The sequence below is a fragment of the Poecilia reticulata genome, chromosome 4 (assembly GCF_904066995.2).
Source record: "Poecilia reticulata chromosome 4, P_reticulata-male-v2, whole genome shotgun sequence".
Classification (NCBI taxonomy): domain Eukaryota; kingdom Metazoa; phylum Chordata; class Actinopteri; order Cyprinodontiformes; family Poeciliidae; genus Poecilia; species Poecilia reticulata.
Window position 1 is genome coordinate 19996424 of NC_088833.1, and position 18360 is coordinate 20014783.

General features: G+C 38.6%; 3 protein-coding genes across 3 annotated transcripts; 1 reads left to right on the plus strand and 2 right to left on the minus strand.

The window, feature by feature from the left end:
* Positions 1-1412: 1412 nt before the first annotated feature.
* Positions 1413-6528, minus strand: LOC103463584 (ubiquitin carboxyl-terminal hydrolase 12-like). Its single transcript, XM_008407024.3, has 16 exons — positions 6443-6528; positions 5798-6001; positions 5569-5636; positions 5299-5359; positions 5140-5210; positions 4911-5042; positions 4211-4298; positions 3823-4034; positions 3558-3689; positions 2830-2953; positions 2577-2728; positions 2384-2483; positions 2224-2300; positions 1969-2092; positions 1805-1865; positions 1413-1717 (listed from the first exon to the last, which is right to left on the minus strand). The coding sequence occupies exons 2-16, from the start codon at positions 5825-5827 to the stop codon at positions 1551-1553; spliced, it is 1599 nt and encodes a 532-aa protein (XP_008405246.2). The 5' UTR covers positions 5828-6001; positions 6443-6528; the 3' UTR covers positions 1413-1550.
* Positions 6529-8813: 2285 nt separating this feature from the next.
* LOC103463586 (cytochrome P450 2J6-like) lies at positions 8814-15471 on the minus strand. Its single transcript, XM_008407026.3, has 9 exons — positions 13966-15471; positions 13721-13883; positions 13353-13502; positions 13112-13272; positions 11237-11413; positions 10872-11013; positions 10592-10779; positions 10372-10513; positions 8814-9752 (listed from the first exon to the last, which is right to left on the minus strand). Exons 1-9 carry the CDS (start codon positions 14167-14169, stop codon positions 9577-9579), a joined length of 1503 nt encoding a protein of 500 aa, XP_008405248.1. The 5' UTR covers positions 14170-15471; the 3' UTR covers positions 8814-9576.
* A 71-nt stretch (positions 15472-15542) lies between these two features.
* LOC103463587 (cytochrome b-c1 complex subunit 6, mitochondrial) lies at positions 15543-18013 on the plus strand. The gene is made up of 4 exons (XM_008407027.3): positions 15543-15687; positions 16002-16019; positions 17272-17433; positions 17788-18013. Exons 1-4 carry the CDS (start codon positions 15643-15645, stop codon positions 17818-17820), a joined length of 258 nt encoding a protein of 85 aa, XP_008405249.1. The 5' UTR covers positions 15543-15642; the 3' UTR covers positions 17821-18013.
* Positions 18014-18360: the final 347 nt, after the last annotated feature.

Genomic DNA, 18360 nt, shown 5'->3' on the forward strand with positions numbered 1-18360 from the left:
TTTTTAATGATTTGCTTTCAAATGGCAGTAAATTTGTAAATATTTTCAGTAAATTCCAACTGTCAGTATGCAGGTGGAAATCAGTTGTCAGCTTCAAACCCGCGCTCACTTACACTTTATATTCAGTCGCAGATTTTAAAATAGACATATAAAGGATTTGCTCTTAGTTGTTAGTGGTTACTTAGCAACTGCGAGAAGTTTTTTTTTTCATCAACTCAAAAATTCATTCACAACTCCTGGGCAACTCAAAGAATTTACTCAAGCTTTTGTGTGATGCCAAGCAAAGCCTCCTTATCAGGCTGTGAGGGTCCAATCTCCCCTGAATGCAGCAGGCTCTCCTGTCTCCCACCAAGAAGCTGCCACACAGAGTCGCTTGATTGCACAGGATGTGGGGAAAACTGGCACTCAGCTGTTGCGAGGAATTATTGGCAGATGAGACGGCGTCAGCTCTGTATGCTTATAGTTTAAAAAACAAACAAACTGCAAAACAGATCATTGCATCTTTTTTATTATGTGATTTTATATCATGTCGCTTTGTTTGCAGCTTTAGTCCACTGCATTCTCTTAGCAGACATGAAAAAGGTGAAGTGCTGCATCAAGGTGTATTAATTATAGAGGTTACAAAGCACATCAGGGCAAAGCTAGAAAGCTGCAGTGATATAATTATGTGTCTTCCAATTACCAAAAAACATTCAAATGATACCTACGATATTTGGGGAAATACTCTGCAAACTGTTGACTTGAGACAGTTTGAGCTTTTAGCAGCTGTGCAACCCATTTAATCTTTAAAGATTATCATTGCAACAGTCAATAAAGTGTTGATAGTGTGAAAGTCTGAGGCTGCTTTAATAATTAACTCGGTCTACTTAATAAGCTGTGAAGCAAGAGAGTGATTCAAAGAACACCAACCAATTCCTCATCTGAACAGATTCCAAAAGAAGAAAAAAACATAAATAAGGGTTTTGGAGTGGCCTAGTCAAAGGCCACGCTTAAAAACATTGAGTTAAATTTAATTCTGCAATGTAGGGTGACCTGATGTAAAAGTCTGATTGTAATAAGTTATTGCCTGGTGGCTGTTGCCATCAAGGGGTTCACAACCAGCTATTAAGCTTGTAGGAAGCATAGAGCCGGGTTCATTAGGGCAGCCTTTTCCCCTTAATCAGTAAAATTGTGATTTACAGCCCTGCATAAACTGACTGAAATCATCTATGCTTAAAAAAATGCCTCTTTTTGAAAAAGCCCCATTAAAGATTGCCTTCATTGTCACACCTTTGAAACCTGTGTGTTATTTATTGAAACCCCCGAGTGACTTAAGAGTCAGAGATCTTAGGTGCTGAACACTGAGAATCCTTTATGTGGTGTCTATCTCCACTTTCGCTTTATATTAATAGAATAGAAGGCAAAAATCCACATTGTTGGTACTTAAAATGCAGTTTAATAGCATTAAAAGAATACAGGAGTTGCTGCACATCTGCATAAGCATCTATAAATAGTGCTGGTTAATAAAGAGATGATGGCAGGAAACTAGCTGACAAACAGTACTTAAGGAATCAGCTTCTTCTTTTCTCATAGAAGAGCAGGAAAGCGTTTCGCTCCCGCCACAAGCAGACCTCTTCTTCTGTTGTCTGGCTGACGTGCTCATCATCGTACGTCAGCCAAGAGTCGTCTGTAATGTTCATATTCTGCCTCCTGTGAATGCCGTCGCAGATGTAATGGCCTGTAAGAAAAGGGCAAACTTTTCAGCCTCGAGAGAAAAAAAACCTGCAAATGTGGCAGAAGAACAGAGCCTCAGATCAACACTTACCGCTGTCAGCTTTGGACCCTATGTGGCTGACGATGCTCACCAAAAAATAATAGGTCGCCATCTACAAAACATCAAAGTGCTTAAATACGCTTCAAGGACTTGCGCCGGTTCATAATTTCTGCCGCCTGTTCCTTAATCTGTGTCCGCATTTCGAATTTCCTTACATTTTTTGTGGCTGTGAACTCTTCTCTCACCATAAGTTCTCTCGACAGAGCGACGGGCTTTTTTATCTTCTTCACTGCATTTGACCTGGTGAATTTAAAGCGCTTCAGGTGCAGGATCAGCACGCTGAGAGAAAGAAGAAATAGATTACAGATGATTACATCTCAAACTGAAATGGAAAAGGAAAAAAAAGAGAAAGAAATGCTCCTCCTGGAACAACTGGTTGGCACTGATTACAGCGTGGTTGTGTAACCTACTTTGGAAGAGTGAGGAATGAGCTCTGCACTGATGAGTTCTTCACTCCACAATGGCACATGTGTTCTAAATGGCCCTCCTATGTAAGAAAGTAGAAATTGACTTAAATCGCTCATAAATTAGCCAACATTTTGACATGCAAAATGCAATCTGTGCACGTGCCCTGAGGTACTCCTCTAGACACTGGTTCACTGAACCGTGTGGGACCAGATCCAGACTGAGGCTGACAAAGTCCTCCACTGTGTGGGACTGATCACCGCATCTGAAACGGACAATGGACTTAAAAAAACAACCGTAGTTATTTCACATCCTCGAGACGTTACAAGTCAGCAGTGCAACTGGAGCGCATTCGTACCCCATGCAGGTTCTGGTGCTCATCATCTGCAGTGCAATGTGCTCAGCGACGGGGCATTTGTAGGTCAAGCCCAAGTCCGACGCTCTCACGTGCATTTCGTGCGACAGGGACCTCATTATGTCCAGAACACAGATGAGGAACTCGGAGGCGTCCTACTCGGAAACCCAAAGAAATGGTTCAAACCGTGTCTTCTGAACCAAAGCTTTAAAATATTGACACTGTGCCGGCCATTATGAATCAGTGTTACACTAACTTTCTGTCCGTCATCATCAAAGCTTGAATTAAACTTGGCGACGGTCTTTTTAAAAAAGGACAGAACCGCTTTTTTCTCCTCTTTCATGTCGGAGAAGCAGGAGACTTCAGTGTCCAGAATTGCTCTGGTGAGAATAGATGTAAAGAGTTGTTGGGTTTTTTTTTATTGATTTAAAATAAATACACCATCCCTTACCCCACTGAACAGCTTACTGTCACAGTAATTAACAACCAGTTTCAATCCAACTTATACCAGTGTCTAAGTATTCATTCCCCTTGAAATTCTTCACAGTTCTGTTGTATTATAAAGCATTGAATAATTGTAAAGCAGAAGGGAAATCAAACATGGCTTTTAGTTTTTTCTCAAATAAAAACTTGAAAAAGTATTTCATGCAGTTATATTGAGCACCATGGCTTAGTACTTTGTGGAACAATTTTGGTAAAATTAGAGCTGCACTTTTTGGGGGGTAATTTTCCATCAGTTTGACACATCTCAAGTCTTATATCTTTGTTAACAGAGCAAAGAGGGTGCGAAAAATGTATATATTTTCCTCAGATTCCCAATTATGTACTTGTGTTGGCATAGCACAAGAAAAAAAACACACAATATTTGTAACGTGGCAAATTTTCAGAAATTTTAAGGGGTATGAATATTATTGGAAGTGTATGTACATAAATCTGCACAGTCCTTGACATTTGTAATCTGTTAGTGTCTGTGATTTTCTGGACCTGAAGAGCTGGGATTTGGGGTGAGAACTCCACACGGGTAGCTGGTTGTGGAGCTCTTGAACGAAGCATCTCAGGGTGAGAAGGCTTTGTAGGATAGAGTTGATGTAGCAAGTCAGTCCCAGGTTGGGTAGCCTTAAAACGCAAAACAAGGCAAAGAAGCAGAGTAAGGCCACTTAGTTCATTTTCAGCATGTAGAATGGTAGTTTTAGAGGAGAGGCTTTTACAAACTTTCATCATATTTTTTGATGCTTGCACTTATGCCTACCCAAGGCAGTCTAAATCCTCATTTGGTCCAGTTTCTCTGATCCCTAAATATAGATTCAGGTTGTTGTAGCTATTGGAGTCAGGGATAAAAATGTTGAACTCAGGTGAGACTTGTGGCTGAATTTCATTAACCTCAGTAACTGAGACATCTATGACGGATCCATGGGGAGGCCCAGGAGATATGACTTCTACGCTCTCAGTTGAAGAGACTCTCTTTATTGATGGAGAAATACAGTAAAACAGTTAAATGCACTAAAAACCGAACAAACTGTAATGTTTTCTGTGTTAGTCACTCGATCTTCAATAAGTGCGATTAACATTTGGCTTTGCTAAGTATATACTCTAATATAAAACACATGTTCCTCAATAAAACCAGGTGGCACATTCACCTTTGTGTCATTCTCAGTTTCTCTTGATACTCTAGAAGGATGTGTCTTTCTCCTAAGCTCACTATTTGGTTCTTTCCTGACTTTGTCTCTTCAGATAAAAAAAAAAGAAATTAAACATTAGAATATTAGAATGATATAACATAGACAATATGTTATATAATATACATTATATATAACTTTTAGAATTTTATATAAGTTATATATATATAACATGCTATATATATAACTTATGTATATAACAAACATCTTTCTGTCTGGACATAATGTTTTGGTATTGCAGTGTGGATGTCTCTTTCTTTAGAAAGAGACATCCACACTGCAATACCAAAACACCAGTGATGTCTAGTTTAACAAAAATTCTTCATTTGCAATATATTTACATGTGTATTGCAAATGAAGTATTTTTGTTAAACTAGACATCACTGGTGTCTTGGTATTGCAGTGTGGATGTCTCTTTCTGTGGAATTTGCAGGAGAACCATCCAGATCCTTGTCTTCACTACTTTTCAGTTCCTCAGTGGATTTTGTTCTGATGAAGAAAATATACAAAAAACAGTATGTCCAGAAACCAAGATACAAAGTTATCAATTCAGTCTGAGGATGATGGAAAAATAACTCAACATCCAGTTGAGCATTTTTTTTTTCCAAGTTTCCTTTGAAATTAATTGAAACTGGAGAAAATAACTTCAAGAGATTCATACGTTTTTTCGGTGAAGCGTGATTGGACTGAATCTGGAGTCTCATAATCATTATAAGTTGATAGAGCACTGTCAGAAGAAGGATATACCCAGACCCCGACACCAACTTCTGCATCCTGTGACTTTGTGCTGGAGCTAGTGACAAAAGGAAACATGAGTCAGCATACACCACTATAGCACCAATAGAACTACAAATGATTAAAATTAAAACTTGACTGAAATTGTATTTTACCTCTTTTCTGAGGCTGACGAAATTGATAACTTGACAGCATCTTGATTGAAATTGGTCTTATTTTTCTTTTTCTTCAGAACACATGAACTTCGTCAGACAGTGCTGAGTCTCATAACTTACAACCATTTCTGTGTGATGTATCTGCTCTGGCAAACATACCTTCTTATAAGGAACACAGAGCCACCAGGAGGTTTTGGGAGATGGTGCGTTTGTCTGCAAGCTGATATTAGCAATAAAAGGTTAAATAGGTTAAATGTATTGTCTCCTAAGAACAATGGACAGTGAATTTCATATTTTAATTATAAAATTGAACAAGTCAAGATGGTCATAAAATGCTAACAGTATAATTTTTTTATTTGCAGGAAAATGGAATAACATGAAAAATCATCAGAGAATAAGTTAGGATTGTCATAATACATTAAATACTACCTGTTCTGCAGAGAAGAGATTTTATCATCTCCACATGCATCCGTTGGACGTTTTTTTTGACGTTTTTTCTGTTTAAAAGTTGCAAAAACAGGTTTGTAACTAGGATAATCGTATCTTTTCACAAAAAAAAGTTGCAACAAGTACAAATAAATTCAGATCAAATCAAGTGTAAATCACAGGGATTTGAGTCAAATCAGCAGATTACAAACACCTGGAATCAGGTCTGTACCTTCCGTCGTTTAAAAGGGATCCAGAACATCTTCGCACTCTGTGCTGCTGAGCAACATAACTAGTAACTCATGGTCAATTCAAGCAAGTACTTATCCATTATGCAATGTCGAAAGAAAGTTTGCAAATATTTGTTTAGACATTCAGGGACTGCAGAAAATTCATCCCAGTGACATCATGTGGAATCTCTCCAGGCTGTATCGACCTGCCAACGCGGTTCAAAAATAAACACATATTGTCAACAGTTTCTCCTCATTTAGTCATACAGTGGTCTTGCTTGATTTTGTAATCAATATTTTATTCATTAATGGGCATAAACCGGACAAACATAGAACTGGTATAATTCTGGGCTTCATTCGAATAACCAACAGCGCTGAATTTGTGTTATTCCATTTTTGGGTGGTTGGGATTTATAAGCACTTCATTTAGGTGAAAATTGGGAGTATTTGACAGTAATTGCTTAAATAGATTACCAAGGGATAATTTCAGCTGTTGCAGATTTTTTTGCAGAAAGGGCCAAAGTATGCTTTTCAATACATGCTAAAAACATCCGACTCTTATTGAGAGGGATGTAGCAGGATTAGTAAGTCAGTCTGAATCAGTTCAGGAATTTCAATAAAATCAATCATGAAGCTGCTTCACTTACCAGGGTCAGTAGCCATGGTAACTTATGCAGTTTTTTTAAACTGCTGGGTCCAGGGGCGGATCTACTGGGGTGGCATGGGGTGTCAGTTGCCACCCCAAATGAGAGCCTGGCCACCCCTGTTGCCACCCCCGCTGGCGACTATGAATTCAATAATTAGTTATGGGAAATCGGATATTAGGCGCACGAATCTCTTTTTTCCGACAACATTGAATGCAACACAATGTAACCTGACACCTACTGCAGAGTAGCGGGAAGTGAGAGAGATCGAAGGACAGAGCGCGAGGCAGCAGCATTGATAGGATGGATATAAATTACTGGACTGGGCATTACATGACTAGTGTGCGCCACACATGCGCCATTGCTGTCCAGTGAGTCAACATTATGGGTGGTCAGAAAATACCACAATCACGCAAAGAATCTGAAAAATGGACGCAATATTTAGCGGTTAATTCAACCCTATGAATTAGATAACAAGGGCTTCAGATTTAACAGGTGAGTAAAAAGTTTTAACTTAAAGAAAACATGAGAAAAAAGTTTTAACTTAAAGAAAACATTGCAGAGGTGAGCAGTGGGTCAGTTATGCTAGCCTAACTGTTGCTAGCCTTCTATTAACTTTGATAACCTTAACATGTGCTGCGCAGTTCGGTGTGTTTTGGTTCCGTTAGCACTAAACAGGTCAACCCGCCCACATAGTCATCAGTAGAGCAGCTGTTTAAATGAGCTAATCAACCACTGCTGTGCTCAGGCGAAAACTTATTAATAATGACAATATAGACATCAAGCCTGACAGCATAATGTAACAGACTGAATGTTCTGTTTTGGTGGTTTTGCTAAGTTTTTGTGTGGGAAATGTTTGTTTTTTGGTGTTGATTCCTCTGATCGATAATCTCTGCTCTATCTGCTCGTTAAGCTGTTGTAAATCGGTTGCCATGGCAACGGGTCGCGTAAAGCAGACACAGCGAAAAAGGCAGAATAGAAGTGGTGTTTGGTTCTTCACCTGTTTATCAGCTTTATTGTACCTTTATTGTGGCGCACTGCAGCCGCTGCAATTCCTAAAAGTTAAACGAGCAACAAAAACTGAACTAATCATCAAACTACGGCTCCTACAGCGTATTTAAAATAAAACGATTGACCAATATAAGAGGAATTTGCCCCTTCTTACATCTTGACAGAACTAACAGAAACAAAATTGTTTATAGATTTGTATCACGGAGAATTTATCAAACATCAGTTTTCTTCTCTTTATTTTAAGTCGTATTTAATAGATATATCTGATAACAAATGATGGCGCTACGAATATTTTTGTGACAGATTTCTGCTCGTCCTGCATTGGGATAAAATGGTTTTCTGGACATAACTCATACATATCAATTAGCAGGAGTATGAAAGACATAAAAATAATTAACTATACTATCTTAAGAAATTATATTTAATCCTCAGTGCTACATGAAGCTCATTTTGAAACAATGCAAGTTAAAAATACTTTGCAACAAGTAAATTAAGTCCAATGTTAGGTCTGTGTAAGCTAAACGTGAAGATAAGACGTTATATATATACACAGCCATATGCTACCACCCCTGAAAAAATCCCTGCCCCCCTCTTGCCACCCCATAAATATTTTTCTAGATCCGCCCCTGGCTGGGTCTAAAACACACCATTTTAGGTCATTTTCCTAATTCAGAGCTGGGCCAAATCTATATGTATTCATCCGTTGGTGGTATTAACACAACAGGACAGAGCCAACATGCTGAGCTAGGCTCATTGTTTCTGCATGAAAAGTTAAAGGCAAAAAAAAAAAGAGGACTGAAAAGAATGAGCTTGCTCAAGATTTGTAAATGTGAAATTGTTTCAATGGATTACAAAGCACTTAATGAATTTTGGCCTAAATGCATTTCAGAGGTACTGGTCAGGTATAAAAAATGTACATCACTGAGATCATCAGATACCTGCTCACTCAGTGTTTCCTGGACCATAATTAAATCTGGACCATAAGGAAGGTGCTCTTTATACCTTCCTTCCTGAAACAAACTCCCTGGAAACCTACTTGGTAGAAAATGTTGGTCTGTTGAAATCTGAACTGCAAATCTTTCTGTTTACCACAAGTAGACAGAAAGATTCCCTCCATTTGTTTCTGTTAAGTACCATTTTTGTATTTCCAAATAATGTTACTTTTATATGGCACTTAATTTTTTATTTTCTAAAATCAAAATTTCCAAAGTAGCCTATTATGTGTTTCTAATGTGTCTTATTGCCTGTTTTTCTTTGAAAGCACCCTGAACAAAGCTTAAAACATAAACTAAAATGAAGATTAATACAATAAATTAAAATTATAAGAAATGGAGAACAGATGTTAATGCAGTAAAGTAGTGGGTTCAGTTCAAAGTAAAGCAAATACAATTTTAATATCTTCTGGGAGGAGAACAGTAGAGCTTCAAATCACAACAAGCAAGCAATTTAAAACTGCAAAACCGAAATAAGCAAAATACACTGTATGAATGTTAAATGTTGACTCATTTAGATCTGTTGCAATGAAGCAGCTATGCAAACCTTTTCTGTTCTGCCATGTTCCTATTAATTTCTCTGAAAAATGCTGACAAGGTTCTCCTTCACTTTGGATCTTCTCTCGCTGAAACATATGTTCATTTTTTTGTTTGTTTTCTACCTGTACACTCATAAAACGTCTGTCTTTTTAATTTTTTAACTGAAATGTTGCTTGTGGCCTCTGAAAGCCTCGGTGTAGTTATTGGTTTGTTTTGCATTTTCTCTCAATTCTGGAGGAATTTGTATTCACACATTGAAAGATTGGAAATGTTTTCACGATTTTCAGTATGTCAATCATTGTTCCTGTTTGTTGAATGATGAACACCAAATCATTTACAAATGGCTTGATCGCTCTTCCAAACCTACCTGAAACTGTTTTTTCTAGGTCTTTTTTTTCTGAGACACTCTTCTAAACAAAATCTGCAATTATGTAGAATTGTTCACAATTGTAAAAAAAAATAAAAAATTCACAGTATCCATTTAAACAGCAGAAATTGACTACTCTGACTTGTGTAGGGATGTTTGTGGGGACAAGGGGAAGACAGGTATGTTTTTTGCTCCTGCGTTTCTTTAAAATAATGAAAACATTGGTCTTAGCGTGGTGTTATGCATATTTCATATGGTTTTGGTGCCAGAGTGATTCCTGCACGGTAATCCATCACAGCCTTTACTCCAGCCGGCATTGAGAAAGTGAAGTGCTGCATGAAGGACGTGAAAAAGAGGAAAAGTTCCATCCTGGCCAGGTTTTCTCCCAGACACACACGCTTTCCTGAGACAGAAAAATTAGAGAAGTGGGGCAGGTGTCAGTGAACAATCTTCTAAATAATAACAAACCCAAATCACTATACGGAACATTTATGGCCTTCTCAGTTTCCAGCAATATAAATTATAAAACATACAAGCTTAGTGCATAATGACTAGTACAATCATCAAATGATCTTTGCAGGTGCTTGAGCAGCAATTAAGTATCTGAATAATGGGTTGGGCAAACATGTCTTGACAACTTTGCAGTTGTGCTGTTATTTTTCCATTTGTAGGTGATGGTGAATAGTTTTCTATGAATTGTTGAGAGTTTAGGATAAAACCTAACCCTGCTTTAAACCTCTTCACAACTTTAACCTGTATTCACTGTCTTCACAATACTGGCCCTTTGTTTACATATATTTTTTACTAAAGGGTATCCCAGTAAAAGGGGTTGAATACAAATGCACACCACTTTTGACATTTCTACATTTAAATATGACTACAAACAATAAATGTTTCTTTACAGTAATATGCCATGTTTGTCAATATAGGAATTCCAAAAGGAAACATTGAGGTTTGTGCTTGTAAAGTAAAGAAAGATAATAGGGTATGAAAAACAAAGTGTGGCTGTTTAGACTCCTTACCAGCAGAGAAAGGAATGAAAGCTGTTTTTTTTGCAAACTTGCCCTCCTCGTTCAGGAAGTGTCCCGGGTTAAAGGTGAAAGGTGTTTCCCATTCTTTCCTGTCAAACAGCACTGAAGCTAGATTCGGGATTATCAGCACTTCCTGTGGAATATGAAATGAAAGTATTTACACCAAAAAGGTTGTAACATAAAATTTCACTACAGCCTTTTGGGAAGTTACCTTTGGGATGGTGTAACCTCCTAGCTGGACTTCTTTGTTGGTGGAGTGTGGCAATGCAAGGGGGGCTATGTTGCCCATCCTAAGGATCTCATGGATTACGGCATCTGTGTAGGGAAGGTTGGTTCGATCCTCCATAGATGGCTGCCTGGACTGTCCGATTACTCTGTCTATCTCTGCTTGGACCTTCTCTGTGCAAATAAAATTCATATTCAGGTTGTTGGATGTGACTTTGGGTGTTTGTGTGTTACTAATGGAGCATCACTTGGATGAGTTTTTGCACCTTGGATTTCAGGGTATTTAGCCATGTAGAGAAATGCCCATCGCAGGGTGGTGGATGTGGTTTCTGATCCAGCCACAAACAGATCCAGGACACACATGATCAAATTTTCTTCATCAAATGTGTTGTCATTCTGCGCTTTATTCTGTGGAGAAATGTGGAAAAAAAATCAAGAATACAGCAACATCCACCCAGATCAAACTTGTATCTTTAATTTTAAGAATGTACAAGCGAGCTGCTTGAAATCTGGAACATGATTAAATTGCAGGTTGCAGTCTGCTAATGCTCAAAGTTATGGTGACAAGTTTGAAAGTAGATCTGTGCTCCTGCACTAGGACTGATTGCTACAACAAATGTTTATCAGTCACCGTTTCAATCTCCTGCAGGTAGCAGTCGATGTAATCTTTGCTGTTTGAAGGATCCCAGTTCTTCTTGTGCTCGTTCAGCTCTTCTCGTATGAACTTCTTCACGTCGTCCCAGATCTGCTTGACGGTCTGATGTGGACCTGGCAACAATCTCATCAGCAGAGTAAAGGAATTGTAGAGCTGAACAGAAGAATAGATTAAAAGGACAGACTGAGTTAATTAATATCAGGATTAATAGGAAGTGGTAGACTTTATAGCTGACTGTTGATGACCATCATTAAAATGCTACAACATATTTCTCCTTCTACTGTTTATCCCTTGAATAACAGGCTTGATTATTTACAGCTTTGGGCACACTTGTGACATGTGCACTTGCATATATGTATTAGTAACATACTACCACTCCTATAATTACTTCTACTAACTAGTATATGTTACATGAACTCAGTATTGGTAGGTAACCTTAGCATTTCATCAACAGCTTTAAAACACAGGGTTTTTTTCTCTTGGTCTCGAAGAAGGCAGACGCTTTTTTCCTCTGCTCCCTCCCGGCCCATGCCTGCCCTGCTTGCTTTGTTTTTGTCCTGTCTTTTTCTACATTTTTGGAGCCTTTCTTTGCACATCATCCAAACCTACAATTTATGGATCTGGTCAACCGATTTCTCAATGCAATTGATCAAATTTTCGATGAGAAGTCTGGGCACAGGAGAGCCCTCTTGTCCTGCGGGAACACACCCGGCGGGATTCACCCTGGATTTATTCCTGATAACAGGATTTCTGCTGTTTGGAGCTTGTGGATTCCTGGATTATCGACACATCTCTGACGGACTTGACCGAACTAGCAAACACTCAGACTGTTGGTGTGGACAGAGACAAGGACTCTAAAGCTCACTAACGAGTTGGAATAGATCTTGGAGAAGTTGCTAGTTTCGGTTCAGTGGAACGAAAAAACTAATTTGGATGATTGGGAACTGAGATGTATCGGAGAGACTTTAGGGAAGATTGAAATTTATAATCTTCCCGACCTAAGACATTCTGTTTATGAATTGGCTTTCCCCATGTTGCCTTGGAAGGGCTGCATATTTCCAATCTCCTTGAAGATATGTAAATATAACGCTCCTTCCCACCTCACCCCCTCCTGTTTCCATGGAGCTGTGGAGCTGAGCGCTCCCAAGGACATCATTCCTAGAAAACAACACCTTTATCGGACTTTGCCAAGAGGCTGAGCAACATGGCTGCATGGCCCTTTGACGTCACCGCCTTCACTCGTGTCTTTGTTTTACCCTTTGTTTTGTCTGAATGTTGCCATCTGCCCTAATGTGTCCTTTCCTCTCTTTGGTTTTAGTTTGATAGAAACTGTGGAGTACTCCCTATTTAACCCAGAAAAGGACTATTTCAGTTTATTAGTAATATTAGAAATTGTGGACTACACACTATTTAGATCAATAATACAGCCCAGAATCAGCTTTTAACCCAGAAAAGGATTTAGAATTGTGGAGTACTCACTTTAACCCAGAAAAGGAATTAGATTAGTCATTCTTTAGCTTATTTTATCAGAAACTGTCGAGTACTCACTATTTAGATGCACAGACCAGAAGCCCGGAGGAAACTTCTGGATCAACATTGTTAGACTATTTTTCAGACTCCTGTTCTCCTAACCCAGAAATGGAATAAAACCAGAGGATATTTAGCAACCCTGAACAGGAGCTCCTAGTTTACATACTTTAGATCCACATTAGATTCTCTTCTTCTTTCTTTCTTTCCTTTCATTTGTTATTTTGTTTGTATTTCCTTTTAATTCATGTAAAGCACTTTGAATTGCCTTGTTGCTGAAATTGTGCTATATAGATAAAATTACCTTACCTTACCTTACCTTACCTGTGCCCATGTAGAACCATGAATCTGGAGTGCCTTGCCAAACAGCAGCATCAGTTTTATGAACTTCTCATCCCCGTACTCAAAGCGGTGACCAAAGACCAGTTGGCAGATAATGTTGGAGACGGCGTTGTTGATGATGAGGTGTGGATTCACAGGCTTTCCTTCAGAATTTAGCAGAAAAATGTCAAGTAAATTGAGCAGCTGACCCTTGTGAAACTGTCTCTGAACGCTAAATGGGTACCTCTATAGCCTCTGATCTCTTCTGCGCAATGTGTGAATTCATCCAGGATGACAGGCTCAAGAGACTTCTTCCCGAACCCAAAGTATTTGAGGGTTGAAAGTGCAAAGCGTCTCTGCTGTTTCCAGATGTTTCCATTACTGAATATAACACCTGATGACAAAGAAAAAGGTAATATTACTACTAGTAATAATAATAATAATAATAATAATAATAATAATAATAATAATAATAGTAATAGTGAAACTTTGATGAATACTTTGTATTTATTTGATCCAATTTTACAACACATAATATATGTATGTTTTTGTTGAGTATTAAGAATTGCAATTATGCGCATTCATCCCTAATTTTAAGGATCCTTGTCCTACCTAATCCGCCTCCTATTTCGTCCTGCAAAGCAAATTCTGGGCGATCCACCATGCTGTCTCCGTTTACAACCAAACCCTCCTTCATAGCATCAAATCCATTTAACACCACTGCCCATTTCTGACCAAATCTTAGACTGTATACGTGTCCATAAGTCCTTGCCAGCTGGGTAAGAGGGAAACAAACAAATAAAACATGACTTGTTAAACTAGCACTGTTTGGTTATAGTCTTAAGATTATTCCGTACCTCACTCAGCTTCTCATGGGGCTTGCTTTGGTCCCATGTAAATATGTTTCCCACAATTGGTAGAGCTCTGGGTCCTGGAGGGAAGCCAAGTGGTCGGCGGTTTTTAACATAATCCGCAGTGATGATGAAAACCACTGCAAACAGCAGCAGACTCTTTAAATCCCAATCAACAAAGAAACCAAATATGGAAAAAAACAAATTCATTCTGCCAACGCGGACGGTCAGTAAGTTTTTAATTTGTTTCCAAGTAAAAAAGATATCGTGTGAAGAAGAGAACTTTCTGCTCTGTACTGTCTGTAAAGGGTCAGGTCAATATGTGTTGTCTCTGATGAAATACTTATTACATCGAACTCTGATCTCTATGTAGAAAGTAAAAGTGTGGCACTGTAGTAATTGATTAACTTTATGTATTGACTTAGAATAAAATTCCTTTTTTTTTATTGTCGATCAAAAACATAGAGTTCATGGAGGGAGTGGATTAGGATTTTTGCTGTGAAGTCAAATCTCCAGCTTCAAAGTTCACTTGTCTACGAAGGTTTTCTCATCATTTCTCTAGTAAGTTGTTTTTAGGTTTAAGCATGCCATGATGAAAAGGCAGAAGAACCAGGACCCCATCTGGTGTGCAATTCAGCAGATGTGTTTCACAAGGTGCTACAAGGTGCTCAGAGATTGACAAGAAGCATTCAAAGTTTTGCAAGTGTTATAAATCCATCCATCCATCCATCCATCCATCCATCCATCCATCCATCCATCCATCCATCCATCCATCCATCCATCCATCCATCCATCCATCCATCCATCCATCCATCCATCCATCCATCCATCCATCCATCCATCCATCCATTATCTTTACACCCTTATCCCTTAATGGGGTTGGTAGGGGTGCTGGTGCCTATCTCCAGCTAGTGTACCGGGTGAGAGGCGGAGTACACCCTGGACAGGTCGCCAGTCTGTCGCAGGGCAACACAGAGACACACAGGACACACAACCATGCACACAATGCCGTTATAAATGCAATGAAAAGGCAGAAGAACCAGGACCCCAGCTTGTGTGCAATTCAGCAGACGTGTGTCTTGCAAGGTGCTACAAGATGCTATAAGGTGCTCAGAGATTGACAAGAAGCATTCAACGTTTCGTAAGCATTATAAATGCAATGAATTATGAATAAACAAACCACATTGTCTATGAATTTTCTTCATATTTACTAGATTATTACATAAAAAACATACTTAGTTTAAACACTTTTGGCAGGCTGCATTATATTATAAAGAAGCTTCATAGTTTTACTTCCCTTCAAAACAATTTCACTCATAATTTCACTCCATTGTCACTCATAATCGTTGCTACTGTAGTACCACTTAATAACGCACGATGGCAGCAGTAAGCTTGTTCTTGACCATTTGTCAATATGCTTCCTTTTTTCTTTTTTTTGTCGAAGGATAATTTTAAAAGTTGACTGTCTGTAAATAAAGTGTATGTCCCTGTGAATCTATTTAGTTGACTGCTGACTGATTTCACTAAATAATAATAATAAATAAGTAAACAACCAAAAATCACTGAAAGTTTGTTTTGAAAATACCGGAACCGGAAACGTAGTGCTTGTTTTCAACAACCGCCGGCTAGTTGATTTGACCTGAGGTGTCCTTTGACAGGCAATCAAGAATAAAACATTCAAGTATGGTTTTCGGGCAGAAGACAGTCGTAAAGGAAGAACCCGAAGATGTAAGTAATAATTTCTTATTAAGAACATCAAAATACGCTGATGACTTTTTGTACAAATGTAGCTATCCAAAGCCAAGATAACTAGCTTCAATACTAACATCAACGTTAGCCAATGCTAACGCTGATATTAGTGCCCTTTACTTAATGTTAAGTTCGGGCTCATTGATGCGAAAACATCCTAGGCCAATACGAGTATACACTGGATGTCTTTTAGAAATATATTTATTATAGAGAAAGGTTTGCAGATCTGGACAAAAATGTTATTTGATGAATGGAAGTGAATGATGCCATTGATTTGGTTCTGTCTGTTTCAGGAGGAAGAGGAGATGGTGGTGAGTCAGCAGCAGCATTTATCTTTGAGTTGTTTTTATCTAAATCCACTTAAGATTTTCAGACCTTTTTAAAATGTATTTATTTACCATGCGCTAAGGCATAAACAAACACATAGAGATAGGATTATCTGCTTTATTGTTTATATTTTTTCTGCCTTCGTGCACAGAGAGACCTCCATATATTCCACCAGAAATAGCCTTGTCACAGGCATTTATTACGTTTCCTTACGTGTTTTTTTTCTGATAGCCATATCTGAAATATTTTTATATATAAATAAACTAATTGCGCCGATAATTCATTACGCCGGGATCGCGCACTAATAGCATCGTCTCCATCACCTCGGTACGGATCGCGCCCTCCTCCTTTCACTCGAGCTTGACGACTTGGAAGATGTTCTTGCAGAACAGGCTCACAGTAGATACCGGCATTTATATGATCCGCTTGGGTTGCCACCTTTCAGAAATTAAAATAAGGGACCAGTCGCTATATATGTAAAGCGGTGGGGGGCAGCGTGTCGGTTAGTTTTTGTTACCCAGAAAGCAGTTGGGCAGTATATCACAACACCAACACCGTGAGTAAAAAAATGACTGGGGCAGCCTCAGGCGCGGAGCTATCCCGGCCCAGGTGGGTGCCCATGGGGGCCCGGGTCTGGAGGTGCCAGGGAGGGAGAAATGGTTTCAGGTTGCTTTAATGTCTGAATATAGACAGAGAAGGTGCGCCCTCGCCTGTTCAGAAAGGCGTATGCAATGATGTAATGTTAAAGTTACTGTCCTTCAATGGAATATATAGTAATCAGTCCCAGTGGCTGTTTGACTCACGGTTTAGCCAATTGCTTCCTTGGTAAAAATGAAGTGAGAAGGCCCCCCCAGGTCTGGACTCCTAGCTATTGAGAAACGTGCTGGAGGCGTGGTCTCGGTTGAAGCTTTACACAATACCAACTACCAACTTTATTTATATATACCAACTACCAATCCCTAATGTTTGTCCGTGATATATTCAATGCGCCAGTTCGACGCTTAATCACTAATAATTGATTATAGCTAGCATTGCATAGCTTGTTTTAATGCCAAGCCAATAGCGGATTACCTAATTAGAATTTAATTGCAGTGCAAAAAAAAAAGCATATAATTTCTATCAATTAAATTTCCAATTGATTAGATCCTGACTTCCTCGTGGTATCAAGGGAAGAAGTAAATGCTAACATCTGTACAATTATGAAATGCTCCAGATTTATATACACTCTGGTTACAGGACCCTCTTGAAACCTTGCGTCAGAAATGTGAGGAGACAAAGCACTGCGTTCATACCCGGGAACGTTTGGAGCTTTGCGAGACCAGAGTTGGCTCTCGGTCCCAGACACAGGAGGATTGTACTGAGGAATTGTTTGACTTCCTCCATGCTCGGGACCATTGCGTAAGTACATTGACCAGCAAGATGATTAAATAAAATGAATACATTGGCTTAAGTTGGAATTTTAATATGACTAATGTCAATCTGTGGCTTTCACCAAAACAAAGCGATTCAAGCTTTGTCTTCCTGCTTCCAAGAGAAAGTAAATGGTTAAAGGTTAAGATAGATTGAGGTAATTGGAGGAGATGAAAGGGGAGAGAGGCTGAATCATTCTACCAGAACAAGGCCCTTCAGCCTTACATACATTCTTGTAATGGATGTTTTATTTTCCTCAAATTGTTTAAGAAAGTCATGTGTCCTTTGCGAAGAGTATAGCTTTGTTGTCCAGGCTAAATGTTCTGCCTCCTCTCTTTATAGGTGTCTCACAAACTGTTCCATTCTGTCAAATGAAGTCCGTCTTGGCTGGACCACTCACTGACAACATTCTTCAAAAATCGTATTACCAGGACAATGGGGTTTTAAACTCGTCCATGTATTGCTGCATGTTGTAACGTTAAAATGTATGATATCTTAAGTTAATAAAAAAAATTGTTCAACTGTTTATTGTGATTCAATATGTCAATAAAGTGACTTAGAAACACAAGTTGTACATGTGTACTTTTATGTTTTTGCCAATGTTATGCATGTTAGCATAATTTGTGTGTATGACCTTATCTATATATCATCTCAAAATTTCTTGATTATGCAACCAACAATAGGGAGATTAGCAGGTTGCTCTTGACTTTTGAGAAAAGGTCAATGTGATTAGAAATTTCTATACAATAATGAACTCATCAAAAAATCTCCGTAAAAGGTTTTAAATGTTTTCACCTGACATAATACAAGAAGTGTTATGTACCTTAAAGTTCCACTTTAGGGAACTTAAACAAAAGGAGGGCTTTAGTTTGTGTCTAATATAAAACAACGGAAATATTATTGATCGCAGGATGC

Coding starts and splice junctions, on each gene's coding strand:
- LOC103463584 (XM_008407024.3), bottom strand. CDS start 5,827: ATGTTCTGGATCCCTTTTAAACGACGGAAG. Junction 2,301..2,383: donor GTCTAGAGGAGTACCTCAGG/GCACGTGCACAG, acceptor TTTCTTACATAG/GAGGGCCATTTAGAACACAT. Junction 1,866..1,968: donor AGTTCACAGCCACAAAAAAT/GTAAGGAAATTC, acceptor GATGTTTTGTAG/ATGGCGACCTATTATTTTTT.
- LOC103463586 (XM_008407026.3), bottom strand. CDS start 14,169: ATGAATTTGTTTTTTTCCATATTTGGTTTCTTTGTTGATTGGGATTTA. Junction 13,273..13,352: donor AGAGATCAGAGGCTATAGAG/GTACCCATTTAG, acceptor TAAATTCTGAAG/GAAAGCCTGTGAATCCACAC. Junction 9,753..10,371: donor TTTCATTCCTTTCTCTGCTG/GTAAGGAGTCTA, acceptor TTTCTGTCTCAG/GAAAGCGTGTGTGTCTGGGA.
- LOC103463587 (XM_008407027.3), top strand. CDS start 15,643: ATGGTTTTCGGGCAGAAGACAGTCGTAAAGGAAGAACCCGAAGAT. Junction 17,434..17,787: donor TCCATGCTCGGGACCATTGC/GTAAGTACATTG, acceptor CTCTCTTTATAG/GTGTCTCACAAACTGTTCCA.